Source organism: Malaclemys terrapin, chromosome 1, assembly GCF_027887155.1.
Source record: "Malaclemys terrapin pileata isolate rMalTer1 chromosome 1, rMalTer1.hap1, whole genome shotgun sequence".
NCBI lineage: Eukaryota > Metazoa > Chordata > Testudines > Emydidae > Malaclemys > Malaclemys terrapin.
The window spans coordinates 117,252,878-117,272,901 of record NC_071505.1 but is presented as its reverse complement, the minus strand read 5'-3'; the positions used below and the strand labels follow the sequence as shown (position 1 = coordinate 117,272,901).

Here is a 20,024-nt window from a genome sequence, read left to right as displayed (position 1 = left end):
GGAAGTGCATTGGAGGACTATCGGCACTCGAGTGATTTAGCCTGCATCCTAACTGCAAAGTGGGCAGATTACCAGCCCAAGTGAAAGCAGAACCCAGGTTCTAACCCACACCCCCAGCTGTGCCATCTAGCCTCGGCTGAAAACACCTCTTACCTCAGGTGAGAAGTTTGTGTGCGTCGATGAGGCAACACACAAGTAAGAGCCTGGGCTAATTACAGGGGAGACATACCTTAAGTGGCTTGCCCAAGGTCACACAGGAAGTCATTGCCAGAGCTGAAAACAGAAGCCAAATATCTTGATTCCCTTTCAGTTAGTACAGATGCTGCTTCTGTCATACCCAGGAATCGAACAACATGGTAGAATGTGCACAGAAGATGCAACTGATGCTGTCCATTAACTTGTCTCAAATAACAGATCCAAATCATTGTAAAAATAATTTTACTTTTTGTTCATTAAGGCCTGAATTTTTTTTAGAAAATGGATTTTTCATCATTTCATCTGACTTTTTAAAGTTTATGTATAAAAATATAGCATGCCTACATAGAATTACATCTGGACATATGTGTGTTCTTATGGAAGGTACCTATTTCAGCATTCTTCACAAAACCTGCAAATCTGGGCAAAAAATATTTTCACTTGGACAGCATGACATGAAAGCCCAGTAGGAACTGCTGCTAGCATTAAACACAATAGAAACATTATCAGCATATGATGTATATTATTGAGCTTCTAGGATTAGACATCAGAAGCCAAATTCATACATCTTGTAACTGGGGGCAGCTGGTGTATGACATAAAAGGTGGTGTGCAGGGAGGTGAAGGGTAAAATGCACATGCTTGGGATTTAGAACTGGCATGTTGGCATAATCATGAGATTGGAGTTAGATGGTGCGTGTGTACAAGAAGTATCTGCATTTAATGGACATAAATTGGCAGAGCATTATCTGAGGGCTGGTGTAACTTGGGAAGGGATAACACCAAGCACCTATCCACACTCCCATCTTACCTGTAAAGCAACCCTCACCCCTCCAAAACTGCATTAAACACAGAGCATTATGAGAATGCTAAACCCTGTGTCCCTCAAGGGGAAAATTAGCAGGGCAGAGAAATGTATGGGCTCAAAACTCACGTTCTTGAGCCATCAGTTGGACAGCATGAGGCAAAGGCTGAGAGGCAGGACCTCAAAGCACACTCATCAACATCCATATTGGAGTTTAACAAATAATAGGGAAATGATTTTCTGATAGTTACTGAGTCTCTTAATGTGGATCTGCACAAAGCAATAATAGCTGAAGAGATTAAATCAGTAGAACAGGACAAAAAAGTCGTGTGCCAACTTCCATTTTGAAATCTGAACATGCAGCAAGAGCTCAGAGGACCCTACTCTGGGCAACATCCAGTCTGTCCACTCACCCCACACAACATATGCTGCACTTAGAAAATGCAGAGAGAGGAGGAGACCTGGGAAAGGCAGCATTAGGATTGGATAGACATCAAGCCCAGTATCCTAAAATACACTAATGTTGACAGAAGGGGCAGATGAGACCTAGCCCTTAGTGTGGGAAGCAGAACATGAATGTACACAAATCTTATACAGAGTGGATACACCACCTTTAAACGCCCACACGCAACTGAGCCTGATATGACCCTCCCAATTAACAATACTTCTGCCACACCACCTACCTACAAGAACCAGGTTGCACCACATTAAAGCAACCACAGTATACAATACGCAGAATATTACATTGTATCATCCCAGACAAGCTGGCAGTCCTTTCTTGCATCATCACAGGTTTGATCACCTGCTCTTAGTTTACAATTCTATCAACTGATACTGATTTTTATTGTTAATCTTCTTAAAAAAATAAAGCACAGTTGTGAATTTAGCAATTTCTGCATAGTACTTCCACACTTACAAAATGAAATTTTTAAAAATCCCAATATTATTTGGTTTTAATATGCAAACAGCCACAATGATAAGATCAAACCATATGAAATAGACAAAGTATATGCTTTTGGTTGTTTTTATGATCAAAAATATCAATGCCAAATTCACTTTGTTCCATTGGTGGAAAGCCAAAAAATAGCAGAAAACAGTGAAAAACATGGTCACGTAATCGGTCATGAGGTTTCTATAAAAATACTGATGCAGAGTTGATTTTTTTCTGCTACTTGAGACAAACTTGCTTGTAACACTGAGGATGCCAAATTGTGCAGTCCACACTCTGTCAATACTCCCACTGAAGTTAATGAGTGTTATAACTGAGTACAGATCACAGGATTTAGAATACAAAGTATGAATGACAAAAAAGAAGAGGTTATTCTCTGAAGAGAAACCACAACAAACAGCTGCAGAAATATGGCTAAACATAAAGGAACTTTGGGAAACAAATGTGTTTTCTCAGATTTCAGGAAGTTCGCTGTAAGGTGTCTGCATGATAAAAGACATTTGTCACAACAATGGATGCAGTTTAGAAATGGGTGTCATAGTTGGGAGGTATAGACAGGCTGTGGTCCTAGTGGATTTGATTGTTAAACATTCTGATAGCTTGGTATATGGTGACCATGACAACTGTTTGGTGACTTGGCCCCTGGGTGGAAGGGCTCAGACTGCACTATTATTTTTGGTAATACCCTAGTACCTATGAGCCCCAGTCATGGACCAGGACCCGTACTGTGCTCACCGCTGCATAAATACAGAACAGAAAGATGGTCACCACTCTAAAGAGCTTACAATCTAAGACAAGAGATAACAGATGGAGACCAAGTGAAGACTTGGTGAAGACCAAATCAAGTGACATTGGTGAATGGGAGAGTTGAATCAGAGCTGCAGGTCGAATGAAGAGGTGGGGGTGAGGCTATGTGGAGCTAAGGGGTGGGACGTCTCATTGACATGGAAGCTGAAGTCACCAAGGATGAATGTGGGAGATTGTGAGGAAAGGGGAGGAGGGGGGAAGAGAGTGCCAGGAATAATATCAGGGAGGAAGGCTGATGGAGAGAGGTTGGGTGGATGGTAGATGACAGGAACATGGAGGGGGAAAGGAGAAGAGTTAGATGTGGTGCTGTTCAAGAGGAGAAAGAGTGGAAAGTGGGAGGAGGGATGGATTGGAAGCAGCAGGAATGGGAGAGGTGAAGCCCAGCATTCCTCCAGCATAGTGTGATGAGGGTGGGGAGTGTGAGAGAAGGAGAGGCCTCTGTCAGAGGACAGTTGCAGAGTCAGTTTAAGATGAAGGGATCCATGTCACTGCGAGAGCCAGGAGCTGGAGGGGAGAGATATGAAGAGGATCATGGATGGTGATGATTTTTTTAGACAGAGTGGGCATTTCAGAGACAGCAAGAGAAAGGGACGGGGGAGGGAAATGGAGATGAGGTTAGGAATAATGGCATGAGAGGGGTGGAGGCAGGATGAGGGCCATTATCACCAGAAGTGATGAGGCTACAGATGTGGGATCTAGATTTGATCTAAAGGGAGGAGAAGGAACAAGGAATATCTAGAGGTGATGAGAACTGTAGAGGGGTGAGAGTAACCAGGAAAAGGAAATTAAGTCAGTGAGTGGAAGAGGGGGAAAAGGAGGGAGGAGGATAATGACAGATGCAATGACACAGAAGAGGTGTGTGGTGATAGTCATCAGCCATGGGTGAATGACAGATGGACAAGACTGAAACCCCCCAACAAAGGTATGAGGGTGTTCCCAGCCCAACACTGAGTCTCTGCTTTCTGGGAAGAGTTCCTGCTATAGGCAGAGCTCCTCAATCACAGTCCCTGTTGGTGATGGTGGGGAGGTCCAGGCTGTGATATAGCAGCTGTGGCAGCTCCCAGCCCTGCACTAAGTACCTGCTATCTGTGGGAAGGCAGAGCTCTCCAATCACAATCCCTATTAATGGCAAGGGGACTAACTTCTAGTTAGTGCTGGGTAGGAATCCATCACTGTGGTACATATTGGTACCAATGATGTACAGGAAGAACATGTGAGGTCCTAGAAGGTATTATGTATTTATGTCTGAGGCCTCTACAGTAGGATCACAATGCATGCCTGAGGAGATGGCATAAATATGAGGCATTTAAGTTTATCAGGCATTGGGGAAATTTTCAAGGGAGCTAGAACCAATGCAAAAGGTATGGGCACCAAATTGTTTCCAGAATGCTAATAAAGGAAATTAACACAGTTTGGGTGGAAGTGTTTAAATTTGGACTTAAGGGAAAGTTGACAAGTGCCAAGGTACACTCAAGCCAGATGAAAACATAACTAATAAAGGATAGGACAGAAGTTACAGATGAACGGGAAGAGGGCCAGGCTAACATCCCCAAGTTAAAATCTGGAAAAGTACCAGTAACAGGGTGTCAGACTAATGAGTTAAATAAAACTAGGCATGCAGACAAAAACATTGTAAATGACTATAAACCAATGCAAGAAACTTAAAAATTTGAATAGGTAAAGGAAGGTTACTTAACCTTATAGTAACCAGAAGTCTTCAAGACGTATAGCCCCTATGGGTATTTATTGTGAGTGTGCATGCACTCTGTGTGCCCAGGACCAGAAATTCTTCAACAGCAACATCCATTGGTCTGTGCCCACACCCCCTTGTTCTCCCAAATGAGGGCATAAGGGGCAGCACAGACCAACCTCTTCTCCAGTTCCTATTCTACCATGCGTCATGTGAGGGTCTGAGCAGAGGGGAAGGAAGACAGGTCATGAAAACCCAAAGGGACCACACATCTTGAAGAAGAACTCCAGTTACTAGGTAAATAAACTACCTTTCTTCTTCAAGTTCTGGTCCCTATGAATATTCACTGTGGGTGACTCCCAAAAATACTCATTGAGGAACAGGGTGCGAGGAAGTGTTCTGCACCTCAGGCTTTAGGACACAGAACTGAAGGTAGCATCTCTAGTTGAAGCTTGAATCAGTGGATAATGTCTGATGAAGGTATGAACCGACCCCCATGTTGCTGCACTACTTATGTCTGAGAGAGGAATTTCCTGCAGGGAAGCCACTGAGACTGCTTGAGCTCTTCGTGAGTGGGCCCTGAATATCTGAGGAGAGGTTTCCATAGGATTGTAATAAAGGAAACCCACTTAGGGAGTCTTTGGGAAAAGATCCCCTTACATTCTTTTGACAATAGCAATAAATGACCTTAGAGACTTCTGAAATGATCTTGAGATTAGTCTGTACCACGTGTGCTAGTGGTTCTGTCATGGAGATAGTTGTCCATTAGAAACAGGACTGAGACCATCAACTCATTTCATGTAAGTCAATGCTATCACCTTTATCCTAACATGCATGTGGAGCACTTTCCATCTGACAACAGTATGTATGTATTTAATTTAATTTTAATTAATGGAGATATCCTATCTCCTAGAACTGGAGGGGACCTTGAAAGGTCATCGAGTCCAGCCCCCTGCTTTCACTAGCAAGACCAAGTACTGATTTTGCCCCAGATCCCTAAGTGGCCCCCTCAAGGGCTGAACTCACAACCCTTGGTTTAGCAGGCCAATGCTCAAACCACTGAGCTACCCCCCCACCCCAAGCACTGTGCCATATAAATAAATTCTGAAGTTGTTTCTTTTCTGCTCCCATAGTGACTACTTGCTTCAAATTTTCCACAGAAATAATTCCAAAACAAAATGTTGGAAGTACATCTTTTAAAATGCCTGTAGCAAAATAAAAATAGAACATCCCTGGGACCACGAGCATCTTGAGAATCCACAGGCCAGTCAGAGATCCAGCTCCTTCAGTTACATGGAGCCACATAACTTTCTGAGCTTCTTGCTCCCACTGCAACTCTCAACATTCAAGGGGATGGGAATGACAGAATCCAAGAGAAAAGGGGAAGGAAGAATGCTGCCTTATTTGCCTCTATAGTCCCAGAGCTATGACAGCCTGCGTTGTCTGAGAAAGACCACAGAGCTACCCACAGAAAGAATGCCTTGGGGAGGCCATGCCCATTTCTTTTATTGTTTTACACCAATTTTTATTTTATGTTTATAGCTTTCTTTTTCTTTCCTTAATTGCTTTGTTGTAAAAAACTCAGGATACTGTTGCAGAGAGGTGCTATGCTACATAAATAAATATATTAGTAACAGTTCTAGTAAGAAAGAGCAGTGACTTTCTATGAAGCAGGAAAAGGACACTAAAAAGAGAAGTACACTTATAAAATCTGAAGCTTTTATTGCTTCCTATTCAGGCAAAAATATGTCAAATAATATGGCCCGAACTGCTTCTGGTCTGGGCTCATTAAAGGAGAACAGAGCCACAGCAAAAACCCAGCTGCAGTCTCCTTTCTAAACTGTTTTGAATTTTCCCCACAAAATACTTGGTCCTGCCAGATGCTGAGCATCCTCAATTCCTTGAGAGGTATAGAAAATACAGCACACAGAGGGCAGCTTCCTAAAAAACTCATCTCCTATTCCTTCCTTCTATTTTAATAAACAACTTGTTATAAAACTGTTTTTCCCCCTGAACTGTTCACTTAAAAGTTTTTCCCTGATGGAGATGAAAACTCAGCAAACTGATTTAAAAAAAGCCCACTAAAAGTCATTAGAATCTGTCAATTATTAATTAAAAAATTACAATTGGTCAATCCTGGCAGGATGTGCACCTACAGATGTTCCACATCCTGCATCTCACAATGTTGATGGCTCAGGCCACACACTGGCAGGCTGGAAAGTTGAGACGTATGGACATGATTGTTGCTTGCACTACAGTCAACAGCAGCCACTATATGCATGGCTCTGCAGGCAGTATTTGATCCGTGGCACTTTATTCCAAGGCAATACTTGGAATATTTGCCAGTCAGCTACTAGATGGAGGACTAAACCTAGCAGCCAGTGGTAGATATGAAAGATAAGTTTGGGAGAAGGGCTCACCCACAAATTCCAGAAGCAAAGCTGCTAGGATGGGGGAGATTTCAGGGATTTCTACTAGAGTGCTCTCCCCGGATCCCGCATAGAGCATCCATCTTTTCAGTCACCCTGTGGTTGGTTGGTTTTTGATAGATGTGAAGCTCGACACTAATGACTACAAAGTCTTTTTGTCTCCACTTCTTCCTCAACAGCCTTCTATTTCCTCCTCAAGAGGGGGCTAGAAGGGAGAAAGGAAATATTTGCTATTCCATCAACTCCCCAGGGTGTCCTGGCGGCTTGATGGGAATGGAAGGGGAGATGGCAGTCTCCATTATTGTACCCCTTGTCTAGAGCTACCAGATTGCTGGGAGGGGAGGTAAGAACTCTACTACTGTACCCCTTCCCCAGCCTTCTGGATGCTGCAATGAATAAATCTAATGTCTCTGCTGTTATTCCTGTGGCTCTCTAAAAAAGCAGCATTGCAGCTCTTTGGCAAAGCTCTGAGCAGCAACAAAAGCACTGGAACTGAAAGCTTCCTGAAGACCCAGGAAGATAACACTGCATCATGAAAAATTACCATCACAATCAGAGATACAATTTTTGGTGTTGTTAAATGAATGCTTACATTGTGCAGAGTTTGGTGGCTGATACCTCCTTCCTCCCTCTGGAGAATTTTCCACTCATTCACTACTAGCAAGTGGATTTTCAAGCCTTTAAGGCCCAACAATTCAATGAATAAGTACTCTAAATTCGGGTCTGATAATCTCCAGATTTTCTGTACAGACTATAGGAACTGACTCTGCTCCTGTAACGCTCAAGGTTGTTCAGGAATTAGAAATTGAGCAATGCAAGCCTATTACACAATGAACCTTTGATCTGGAAAACCCAACCCACCATGAAATTCTGTTTTATGACTTTACTTTAAGATTTACTCCAACGCTGGCTTACTCAAAAATCTCCATGAGCCTGTTCCAATAATTCATTTTGAAATTTTGAACACTGATCCATCAGACTCAGGGGAAAAAAATTATGGCTCACTTCTAAAGTAAAGTAGAAAGAGAACATCTGGTGCTGAGAACAGAGCTGATCAGCTATGAGCTTTTCCACTGGGGAACTCGTAAAATGAGCTACTAGAGACTTCAGCCTGTGTTCCCATGAGGAGGGAACAATGGGAAATACTTTCACATATTTATTTAAAAACTATCCCAGCGAGCAGCAATTATGGCAGAAATGTCTTCCACAGTATGGACACGAGAAATGGAAAAAAAATAATTCTAATGAAATGCTTTTAACTCAAGTTTCCATTTCAGAGTGAAATCAAGCAGTTTACTGTGATTTTAAAACCTTGTTACTGAAGACATCTTCCTACAGCTATGTGCCTGTTATATGACAGAGACTCTGCAATGAACTCTGCCATGGAGGTTACATCCGTTAGCTGCATTATTATTAACACATCAGCGGAGCTTCCCAGATGAGGAATTGGTCTACTCGCTATTAAGTTAAAATTAAAGAATTTAATTGAGTTCCGCTGAGTTCATCTTTGTAAACAGCATTCTAGCAAATTCACAACTGTCATGTGTCTGGCTGAATATTACCTCAAGGAAGTCTATTAATACATTTAAGACATTGAGGAAATAAGTCAAATACAAGATGTTACTGAAAATGTAAAGAATGACATGTGGCATAACCCTCAACTCGTAATTCTAACAAGGGAGAAGTTGAAATCTGACTTTTCAAAATCCGAAAGGCCCAACCTGTAAATAATTTTATATTGCAGAAAGGGCTGGTGGCACTACGTAATATTAAGGTTGCCCAATACTGCCCATTAGAAGTCCCTGTTTTCAGTGGCTTATAACTTTGCCAGATTTTAACAATTTGGTCTGAAATTTCCCTTGCTGAATTTGCGCACCTGATTTTTATTTTTTGGAAAATTTCAGCTGAAACTGTTCAACAATTTTTGAGAATGAGTCATATTAATGAGAAAATATTTTGTTTTGTTTGTGATACAAAAAATTCTGGCCACCTTGTTTGAGACACTGCAGTGTCACCATGCTTTGGAAGAGGAACTTAATATTTGGAACTGGAGAGGGCTTTCTGTCAGGGTTGTGTTTTTTACTACCCTAGTAGAAATCTGGCCAAGTTGTACGTCTTTCAAAACCTGCAATTTGCATATGCTCAGTTGAGTCTTCAGATAATTTAGCTGCTAAATTCTCTGAAGATTCCATCTGTGCAGGCATGCTCCAGCCTACATCTGAGCAGGACTTCCCTGGCAACAGCAGCTTTTCCAGGTCAGAGTTATAAGCCATGCCAGGTCATAGAGTCATAAAGCCAGAAGGGACCCCCAGATTATCTAGTCTGACCGCCTGTATATCACAGGCCACCAACACTACCCTCACATTAAGCCAAACAATTAAAATTAGACCGGAGCATTACAACCCACAGGACACTAAACTATTATGTGCCACAGACAGAGAATAGGAGGGATTGGGGTGAACTAACGCCCAAAGCCCTTGCAATGGCAGGAAAGTGTTTGAGATATACCCAGGTAACCGCAGCAAGCGTCCCATGAGGCATTGGAAGGTGAAACCTCCGCCACCCCCACCCCCACCCAATGTCATTGGCAATCTGATCTTGGGGAAAATTTCTTCCTGGCTCCACATAGGGCAACCAGTTAGACCCAGAGCATGCGAGCTAGAACCAGTCAGCTAAGGATGTGACAGAGAAAATGCTCAGTGCCATCTCGGCCCTGACCCACCCTGTCCCACATCCCATCTCCAGCCATGAACATCTCTGATGCTTCAGAGGAAGAAGACAAAAACCTCCAAAACAACCACCATCCCAATACATTGCAGGGGGAGAGGAAATTTGGAGGGGGGAAAAGAATTCCTTCCTGACCCCCGCAGGTGATTGGACGAATCCCAGAAGCACGAGCTTTTAGGAACATAATACATAAACTGAAAGGGACCTCCGAGCTGCTGATCTCTGCCATCATAAGCAACTCCCTTATGCAATCTGACTAAAACTTGTCCAGTCTCCTCTCTTAAAACTAATTAAGTTGTTTGCCCCCAAATTCCTATTGTTAGTGTGCTGCGCAGATAAAAAATGTATATTAGCAAATGCAGATATCCACGGACCTGCAGGGATCTACCAGGAACCTCAGTGGCGAAAGCAGCAGCATGTTGGTCTGCCGCTCACAGGAGCCAGCGCCCAGCCCGGGCAGCTCCTCTGGCGTGGCTGCACCACCCCTAGCCCCACCCACTGGGGCAGGCACCAGACTTACCGGCAGCTGTCCTTGGGTCGTGCTAGTGTTTGACAAGCATCTCTTATGCTCCTGGAAAGGAGATGCAGACCTCTGCGTGAAAGGACAGGGAAGATAGATCTTACAAGGAGCTGAGGTGTTGAAGGAGAATTGAGACTGGTTGGCAAGGAGACTTGGAACAAGCTGCATGGGAGCTGAGAATAGCTGGGCGAGGAGGCTGGGAATGGGACTGGGAGTGGAGATGGGCACTGGATTGGAGAGTTCAGAGGGGTGAAACTAGGACTTGCTAGGAAAGGTGTCTGGGATGAGAAACCTGATAAGTGGACACTGGGACTGGGTAGAAGAGGACAACAGGACTGTGAAAGAGACAGGATTGGAGCAAAAATAGTTTGGAGGGGATGGAGCAGAAGGGGTCAAGCTTCGGGAGGAAATGGGCAGAAACATCTGTGCCCACTAGAGCACATTTCCCTCTAGATCCTGGAATGGAACCCAAGCTTCCCGAGTCTCATCATCCCATAGCAAATAACTATGAAACCCACTAAGTGACCCACCTTCCTCTCTACTGCTGACCAACTTAGAGGATAATAACCCACTACTGCTATCAGTTAAACCATTAGGTCAATCGGCACAGATCTATGTGGTGGAGCTAAATATTCCAGCATGGCTGATGATACATGAGGGTGTCCATATGATTCCACATGATGGAATTTCTATTTTTTGCTTTTTTAAAAAGCCTAGGAAACGACACAGAAAACAAACAAACAAACAAACAAAAGCTACCGCAAAAGAACATTAAGGTTGCAAAGACAAGTACTCAAAAGCTAGCTTTCCAAAAGCCATGACATTAAAAAAAAAACAAGAAAAAAAGAAAAAAAAACCCACAATGAAAATATATTTTTCTTAGCATCATTCTCAGAAATGGCTGTATCCATTTTGCTGCATTTTCCCCCAAAAATTCAGCCTGAGGCAGACATAGCATAGCAAACAGTGAGGGGAACTGCATTCCAGGCACTCCATGGTTTACATTAGACACTTTCTATACTCTAACCGGGGAGAGTCAACAGTGCTCCACCAGTCTCAATTGATAATGAATATATACTTATGATGCCACGCAAGAGAGAGTGAGTTTCCATTTCTAAGATAATGTTCAAAAAATAGATCACACACTAGATTTCCCATTCCCTCTAATTCTCAAAACACTAAATTCACCAAACCAGATAGTGTGTTTCAACCATTCAGCACTGTTCCTGTGGTACCTCAGAAAAAACACTTCCCCTATCTTCCGCTTCTTTGTTAACTGTGGGCCTGAACCCTACTAAGATAAGACTCCCTGTGGCTTCAGTGGGAGTTTTGCTGGAGTTGGACTGCAGGATTGGGCATTAAATTAACTTTTGATTTATCAGCCCCTCTTATCTCTCAGTTAGGTCTTTCTTTCATCCATACAAAATAGTCTTACAGAATTTAATAGTGATGATGCTAAGAGATTTCTATAGAAATGTAACAGACTTTCTGCAGAAATTAATTTAAAAATCTTTAGAATGGAATAGAAAGTAATCTCTCTCTATATCTGTGTATGTGTGTGTTCCAACCAGCATATAGAATTCTATATCAGAGGTATGATTCTCTAGTAAATTCTGTAAGGTCAAAGGAAAAAAAAGAAAAACATTTTTCTATTAAGTTGTCTAGAAGTTTTCCATAAGAGGCACGCACACCACTCTTCTACCTGTGTCCCAGGTCTAAGCCACAAAGTAACTATCCCTTCATCAATTTTTCGCCCCATTCTTGTCTCTGGTGGTTCTCTCACACAGCCACTGCAGGATACCTGGCACTCTCTTCCTGACATGCTTCTACTCTGACCTCCTTCAACACTCTCCCCAAAGTGCACTTATTTCACAAGATGATGGGAAGTCAGCACTTTTGAAATATCAGGCAATTATTTAGGTGTCTAAATAGAAAATTCTTAGCCCTTAATCTTTCAAAAGTAGAGCCACATTATTCTTTTTGTGGTAGTTTTTAAAATGAACTTTAAAACCACAACCTACTGCACTATACGCAAATAAAAGATCTCATGGCGCTTATTAATAAGAGGAGGGTTTTGTCCCAGGTGTTCGGTTACAAATGTTAATCTCCCACTTATGTACTGTATTTTAGATTGTCACCCTTCACTCTTTCAGTAGCTTCACCTTAGAGATTTAGGATCCTTTGACATTAAAGATGATTTTATCAAAATGTTATGAGGTGAAATGATATAGAGAGATTGCATATGCTGCTGCAACTATACTTAACTAGAACAGTTTCCCTCTTAATTACAGAGTACAGAAACAAATATGGCACCAGGGAAGATCATCCTCTGCTTAGTAACAACTCGTTGTCAATCAGCTTCAGAAAGTCCACAGCTTGTTATAATGTGTAAAAAAAAAAAATAATAAAAAAAAAATCTCTGAATATTCTCCATTGTGATTTTTGTCAGTCTTGCCCAGGGCTGCCCCTAGCTATTCTGGGGCCCTACACAGCCCACCCTCTAGGGGGGGGGCAGGCCTCCACGGGGGTGCAGAGGGCTGGCCCCAGGCGGCTGCGTGGGGGGGCGGGGCTGGCTTGGAGGACAGGGGGGAACCGCCCCCCAGCACTCACTGGCAGCACTGCTGGGGCCGGGCCGCTACACTTCCCGCCGCCGGTGAGTGCAGGCCCTGCCCTTCTGCACTCCCCAGGGGTGGGAAGAGGCGGGGCTGGGGCAGAGGCTTTGGGGAAGGGGTGGAGTGGGGGCGGGGTTGGGGTGGCACAGGGGTGGGAAGAGGCGGGGTGGGGGCAGAGCAGGGTTGGAGTGCCTTGGGAAGAGCCGGGGCAGGGGCTGGAGCATCACGCAGCCACGCAAGGCATCAGGAAATTTGGTGCCCCAAGTTTCCTGGTGCCCTACACAGCTGCGTACTTTGTGTATGGGTATGGACGGCCCTGGCCTTGCCATTACCCATGCTGTATGTTGTGTTGGGCTATAACTGTGGCAGAGGTTGTTTTCTACCATTTGCCTTTTGACCTATGAAGGCCCAAACATGTGATGAAGTCCCAGAACAAACTGCAATGTGAAAATTGTGTGTTATTGGAGGAGCGTGAGATAGGGAACTGGTGGAAAATTATTTCTCTCATACATGGGAAAGACTGTTACATTTATTTGTTTAAAAATTTATGGTATTTATTTTTCTGTTTATGAGCTAAATGTTGTTTCACTATCAATGTCAGCTACATCACAAGGAAGAAACTGTATGTCATAATGTTACTCACTGTGAACTCTGTAGTTTGTTTGCCCTCTTTTCCTGTTCTATAGTAAGCATTCAACAAATGCCTGATCCAGAGCTCATTGAAGACAATGGTAAACCTTCTATTGATTTTAATAGGATTATGAGGTCCTAAAAAGTTATGTTAATTTTTTTTTTAAAAGTGCAGGGAAAGAACCAGGTGTTACTTTAACAACAATGAGCCCAATCCCGGAGCCCTTACATGAATAGACCCTCTCCTCACACAGCAAGTCCTAACAAAATCAAAATTTAAGTCAATGGTACTACTGACAAGAACAAAGACTTGTGTGAGTTAAGGCTGGAAGATCAGACCAAATAATACTTTGCCATAGCCCCTTTCAACCAGGGATTTCAACTGCTTCAACTAATATTAGTAAATGAGTTTAAGAATGAGATATTTGCCTCGTTTTACAAATGAGAAAAAGAAGGCACAAATGGAGAGAGGTCAAAGCGAATTGCTCATGGTTGCAGAAAGCCAGCATTAAAGACAGAAACAGAAACCAGGAATCCTGACTCATTCCCTTGTTGCAGCCACATCTCTTCAGAGGTATACAGATTTTTATAACTATGAGGCAGTATTTCCTAAATTAATAATGAATAGAAATTAACAGTGAATTAAACACCAGCTTTATGTTTGAAGAAAATTGCCTATGATTGACATGCTTTGTCAAGAGATACAAGTGAGGGGATATATTCACAAGCTTTAAAAAATGTATTTGCTGTCAAAACGCTTGGGATGGGGGTGTTGCATGAGTGTCAAGCTGTGGGAACTGCTTATATCTGCTAGACCATGTATAGCAAATTGGGAACTGAACTTCATGTGCATGCTGCCGTTAGTGTGTCTGTACACTAAATCCTTGCTGGTAAGAGAGAAGCCTCACTAGCTACATTGACATAAACCCTTCAAATTTTCAGCTAGTGATTTAACAGCACAGAAGGTATTACTGCTGTTTATATTGCTATAAAAGAACATTTCTAGCTAAGGAAATATTATTGATTACTTTACTTACCTCTACAGTACATCACTTTGAACTGTTTATAGCTATATGAACATCTATATCAATTATTGGTTTATTTAGCTTTTATGGCACCGTATAAAATCAGTTCCTGCTTTTAAATTCACAGCCAACGAGGGACAATCCCATAAAAATTTTACATTGTGGACTGAAGTGTGAAGATTCTGCCTGATCCTAAATCCAGTCATTTTAAATTAAGGTCTCTTCAGTGGTTTAGGGCCCAACCTTACAGTTGAAGTTAAGGGAGCAGAGGATACTCAAACATCTCACAAGAAATGCTAAGCACCTCATAGGCTCCAGCTTATACATCTATAAAGGTGTTTTAAATGCATCTCTATGCAGTGATGCCATTGTGGGTTACAATTGCCAAGGAGGAAAATAATCCAGGACCAGATCAAAACCCAAACTATTCAAGTTCACTGTAGTTCAACTATTACACCAGTTCAACTATTCAGCTGTAGAATACCCAAGCACACAGGGTAAAGGGGCATTTCAGAACATGTGCATATAGTATTTAGTTACTACATTGTTCCTTAGGCCCAAAAAGCAGGAATTTTCCCCAAAGTACTGGTTTCCCATTGCAAGAGATGCCCCACAATGCACTTTGCTGTCAGCACAACTATTACCTAAGCCTGCAAAGGGGCATGGAGTAAGTCTATTGCCAGCATTATTTCTAAGGCCCTTCTTTTTAATGTCCTTACATCTCAAATAAGAGTATTAAAAGCTATTACAGAACCATTGAATATCAGGAGCAGGAAGTAGGGAAAAGCCTTACCTTACTTCCATAATCAGTCCTGATCTGTGGTGATGCAAGCACTAGAGTACATCCTACTATTTCTACATTAAATTCTGGTCTATATATTTTAAAGACACAGATACTTTTCTTCCTTTTAACAACTTTGAAATAATACATCCAGCAAGATGTTACTGAACAAAATCAAATTTTTGCTAATTCACTAAGTCTATGTGTAATCAGTGGATACAGCATATAAAATAATATAACAGATGCACTAAGGACCCCACCTATAATAGACAATGTTTTCATCAATGATCAGTTCACAGTATCCCCAGTCTTTCTAGTACATACATTTCCATTAGATCTTTAGTTAAAGACTCACCTTTGCTAGACAACTGATTTCTGTTGATTCCTTAAAATTGTCCTTCATAATACAATAGGTACGATCATACTGCAATCGTATCTATACATTCAGAAGCACATGCACATGCTTTTGTAAAATCAGCTTTATAAATACTTATGCTAGGATGCACTAATCATTATGGAAACTACAGGCAATGGACAATTGGATTTCATTGTTTAAGAAGAAATATCAGTTACAGTTACTTCATTATAATCAAATCAACAGTGATATTGCCAGGGGACACAATTACACAACAGATGCACCAGTACACGGTACCTGATCAGTAACGGGAATGGACTCCCATCTACGCTTCAGTAAGAACAAGGATTTCCGGCTCATGATTTTGAGTGTGCTTTAGAGGCTTCCCTCTTAAGAATTTGAAACCAATGGCAAGAACCTTATTTCTGATTCTTTTGTTTCATTGCTGTAGACTGCAGAACTCCTAGAGGTATACAAGTTTTGCAAGCTGCAAGGTTGATACTGGTTTTGCCCAAGCTATTTCCCGTTTTATAAGCTTTCTGTCTCCTTACAGTCCCATGACAAAGAGAATAGGGAGAGATAGCGAGAAAGCCCAGCATCCACTGACGAATTACCTCACAGAAGCATGAAGTAGGTAGACAACACCAGACGCACTCAATCTGAAAATAGCTGTTGCTTAGGAACTGGAAGGGTAAAACGCAGCACCTCAGCTATATATAATTGAGAGCTTTTACATTTAAAGTGAATTAAAAACACTGGACTTGTGTGTTTTTCTCTATATTATCATCATTTTACAAGATTAAGAAAGGAAGGACCACTTGGTTCCATAGAGTCCTGGGATTACGCCCACCCATTAAAGAAACCAAACTTGGCTTGATGACAGCAACAAATAATTCTCATCCATATGATGGCCTTAAAATGATGTATGTATATAAAGTGCTTGACACTTCTAAAGGGATTAGAAATGCCAAGTATTACAATCAATTTTTTAGCTGGTAATAATTAATGGAGGCGTCACACTTTTAACTTAGAGGGAGATAATGACAAAGATTAATTCCATTAGTCCACAGTGGCTCATATTATATATATATTCTCTTATTACTCCTAGAGCAATTATGCGCCATGGCACATGCGCAGAATTTATGTCCCCTGCAGATTTCTTTGCTTCAACGCAGAAAAATGACTTTCTGATGGGGAAGCAAAGGGAAGCCACAAGAGCGGTCATGTGACCCTCCCCAACAGTAAGTTTTGGATGCCCAGGGCAGCTGGCAGAGCAGTAAACCATTGGGGGGACAGGAGGTGGGACTGGTGAAGACCCAGCTGGTGGCTCCTACCCTGCACTGGGCTCGGCTACTAGTCCTGGGCTGGGGAGAACGGAACTTCCTCTTCCCCAACGGCATCTGGATTTCTCCCCTGGCTGTAGGAAGCTCTGCTAACTCCCTCACCTCCCACGCTTCCTGCACCCATCGATGCAGGGATAGGAAATCACTGTACAGGGAGCTTCTCCCCCATCCGCCCAACCCCCATCCATCCAGACTACCCCAGCATCTGGACCCCCCCTCTATGATCCCTCCACATCCAGACCCCCCCCTGCTGAGCCCCAACTATCTTCACCTGGACCCTGCTACAAAGTCCTATAACCATTGCATCCAGAACCCCCCACACCTGGATCCCCCACTGAGCCGGCCGCACCCAGATTGCCCCACACAGAACTCTCTCTACCTACACCTGAATCCCCCCACACTAAGCCCCTTCAGACTTGGATCCTGCCTTGCTGAGCCTGCCTGCCCACACCTGCTGCACCTAGCATGGAGGGGCAGGACCCTGGGGTGTTTCTGGGGCAGCCCAGGCCTTCCACTGTGTCAGGGTTCGGTGCAGCCTCACTGCTGAGTCTGTGTCCATGATCTCCCGCCTCTGTGCAGCCTGTGGCCTGTGCTCCCCAATGCTATGCGGGAGCTTCCACATTTATTTGACAAATTAATTGGCAGAATTTTGCAGAATTTTAAAATATTGTGTGCAGAATTTTTATTTTTTTGGCGCAAAATGCCCTCAGGAGGATCTTATATAAGATATGAATGAGACAGAATGATCCAGTGGAAGACATGACAGATAGGATGTACCTTAATATTTGTGACCTGTACAGAAAATGCAGGATACATAACTAGGAATTTCTATAACATGGAAGGGTAACTTGGAATTTCTCAATTTTGTGTGCATGCATGTATATATGTATGATCTCTAACGTTGCACTGAATTTTTTTGCACTCAGTATTTAAGAAATAAAACTTTACAATATTTCCTGGTGTTTGCAAAACACCACCACAGGATGGGAAAAATAAACTTCTTATGCATTACCGTCTTTGATTCTAGAGATTTAATAAGCGTTTTACAATAAATATTTCTAACATTAGATGTTACCTTCAAAGATCAAAATCAAATGATTCTTGTAATAGCAATCTGTCTGCTCTCTATGAAGCAAATTAGAATCCATTTTAACTAGATGAGCCCCATGTGCTGTAGTGCTGGAGGTACAGATTTCAATAATGGGGACTGGAAAAAACTGGAGGATTGGTAAAGCTTGTCAGTATCGCAATCAAAAGGATGAAGGAGTCTTAGAATAAATAAATACATTAAATAAATAGAAAAAGGAATGAGATACTGCTATGGAAGTTTGCAGCAGGTTAAGTGACATAGAAGTTTAGCCTTGTACTTGACACATTTAAATTCCAGTCAACCACAGCGGCACGTAAGGAGATAAAACTCTTTTCAGAGTCAGGAATTCCCAGAAGCATAGAGGCATTTTTGGGACATCCTGCACTACTTCAAGTTAGGCCTTCACCCTTTGTTTAACCCCCCTAATCAGACAGCACAAAATGAACACATTTTCCCAGTGTGTTATTAGAAAATGTACAGTGCACTACTGGATAGTTTCTGCAGTTTTCAGACACAAACCAGAGACAAACTGCTTATTCATAATAGAAGAAACATCCTGGTTGAAGGAGAGAGTTTGAAGTTTTATTTTATAGCAAGCAAATTGTTCCACTTCCTTCTCCCCCGAGGCACTTTGCAAGTGCTCATTGAAGAAAGAAGGCTCTAAAATCCTGTTCAGTGCTTTCTCTTCTTTATTCCAGGAGAATTAACAGACAATGGGAGACTCTTCTAGCGGCATGAGTTTTGTGATCTCTCTGTTTTAAAGTCCACTATGCTGAGCTAGACGTTGACCAGCTAGGATTCAAGTTATTACAATTACTCTGATCCAAATAAATAGAAATCTCAAAATAGACTCTTTTGTATTAGGAATTAAATAATGGACAAGAGTTTTCTATATTATATATCTGTGAGTTCCTGAAACAGGGACTCCTGGAATAAACCTTTATTTTAAAATACTCAGTATTCTACAATACTAGACAAAACCACTGCAGCACCATTATTATAAGCTACAGGGTTTTGGTACCACAGAACACTGAAGAACTTTTCTTTTTAAAAGGGAAGCCTGTCTGAAACGTCATTCAAGATGAAAAAGGAACAGTGTTGCTCCAGTTAGAATCCTACACAGAATAAGGTCCAGTACTGAGTTCAGTGAGGTGGTAAAAATGTATAACTTCTCACCTGTAACTCATAACTGCTCACAAATACCTCTCTGCTTCCTTCATTATGCAATCTGAACAACTTTGTCAAAATCTTTTTAGCAACAGTTTCACCCTGGGCAACATCTGCTAAGAGTACTCAATGGAAAGGTTTCACCTGGTCTCCATACAATGGCTATTTCTTGAACCTGACTAAACACCCAAGAGTCCTCTCTATCTGAAATTAGGCCAAGCCGTGGAAACCATCCCGTCCTCAGGAAGAAGCAACATGGAAAAGCTAGCTGACTTTCTCAACCTTCTGCCTGTGTCTTATTGAAGTCAATGGCAAAATTCCCATTGACTTATAAAGGGACAATATGTCACCTCTTCACTATGCTGAAAGAACACTATTTTAAAAAAACCCAAAACTCCAAGAGCTCTAGATACTAGAATTACTGATTTTCTGCAACAAGACGTCTGTTTACTGCTCAGTCTGTCCTCTGCCTCTCCTTCTTTTTGAAATCCATTTAGCCTCCAGTGCACTGCCAAATGCAGACTTTTAATCTGCATCCAACCCTGCAGATATGTGTTAAAGAGACACTAAACATTTTGCTGCCTTAAGCGATGGCCTTTTCTGCTAGGATTGAAGCACTTAACACTATAAACGTATATCCCTAAATTTTCAAGAGAGTCTAGTGATTTTAAGTGTGCCAAGTTTTGGTTTCCAAACTTGAGACATCTTTAAAGTAGACTGTTTTTCAAAAAACACAGAACCCTGTTTCCTGAACATCATGCCCATTTAAAGTGTCTCATGTTTGGGACTGAAATATTGAAACACCATAAATCACTAGACACTTTTGAAAATGTAGGCCACAGTGCAGGCTTAGGCCAGAATATTAGTGAGTCATAACTTTGACTTTCTTGGCTTATATTT

The 20,024-nt window shown here is 42.1% G+C and overlaps 1 protein-coding gene across 2 annotated transcripts in view; it reads right to left on the bottom strand.

Annotated features, from left to right (window-relative positions):
- The window catches only part of PDE3A (phosphodiesterase 3A), a 377,696-nt gene that overhangs the window by 109,788 nt on the left and 247,884 nt on the right, over nucleotides 1–20,024 (bottom strand). Inside the window, exon 1 of one of the 2 annotated variants that reach the window (XM_054036368.1) lies at nucleotides 15,822–15,892. The exons of the other annotated variant lie outside the window; for it this stretch is intronic. Within the exon in view, the coding sequence (XP_053892343.1) occupies nucleotides 15,822–15,884 (63 nt within the window). The 5' untranslated portion in view covers nucleotides 15,885–15,892. Of the gene's footprint in view, nucleotides 1–15,821; nucleotides 15,893–20,024 lie in introns of those variants that run through there. 2 annotated transcript variants of the gene reach the window in all.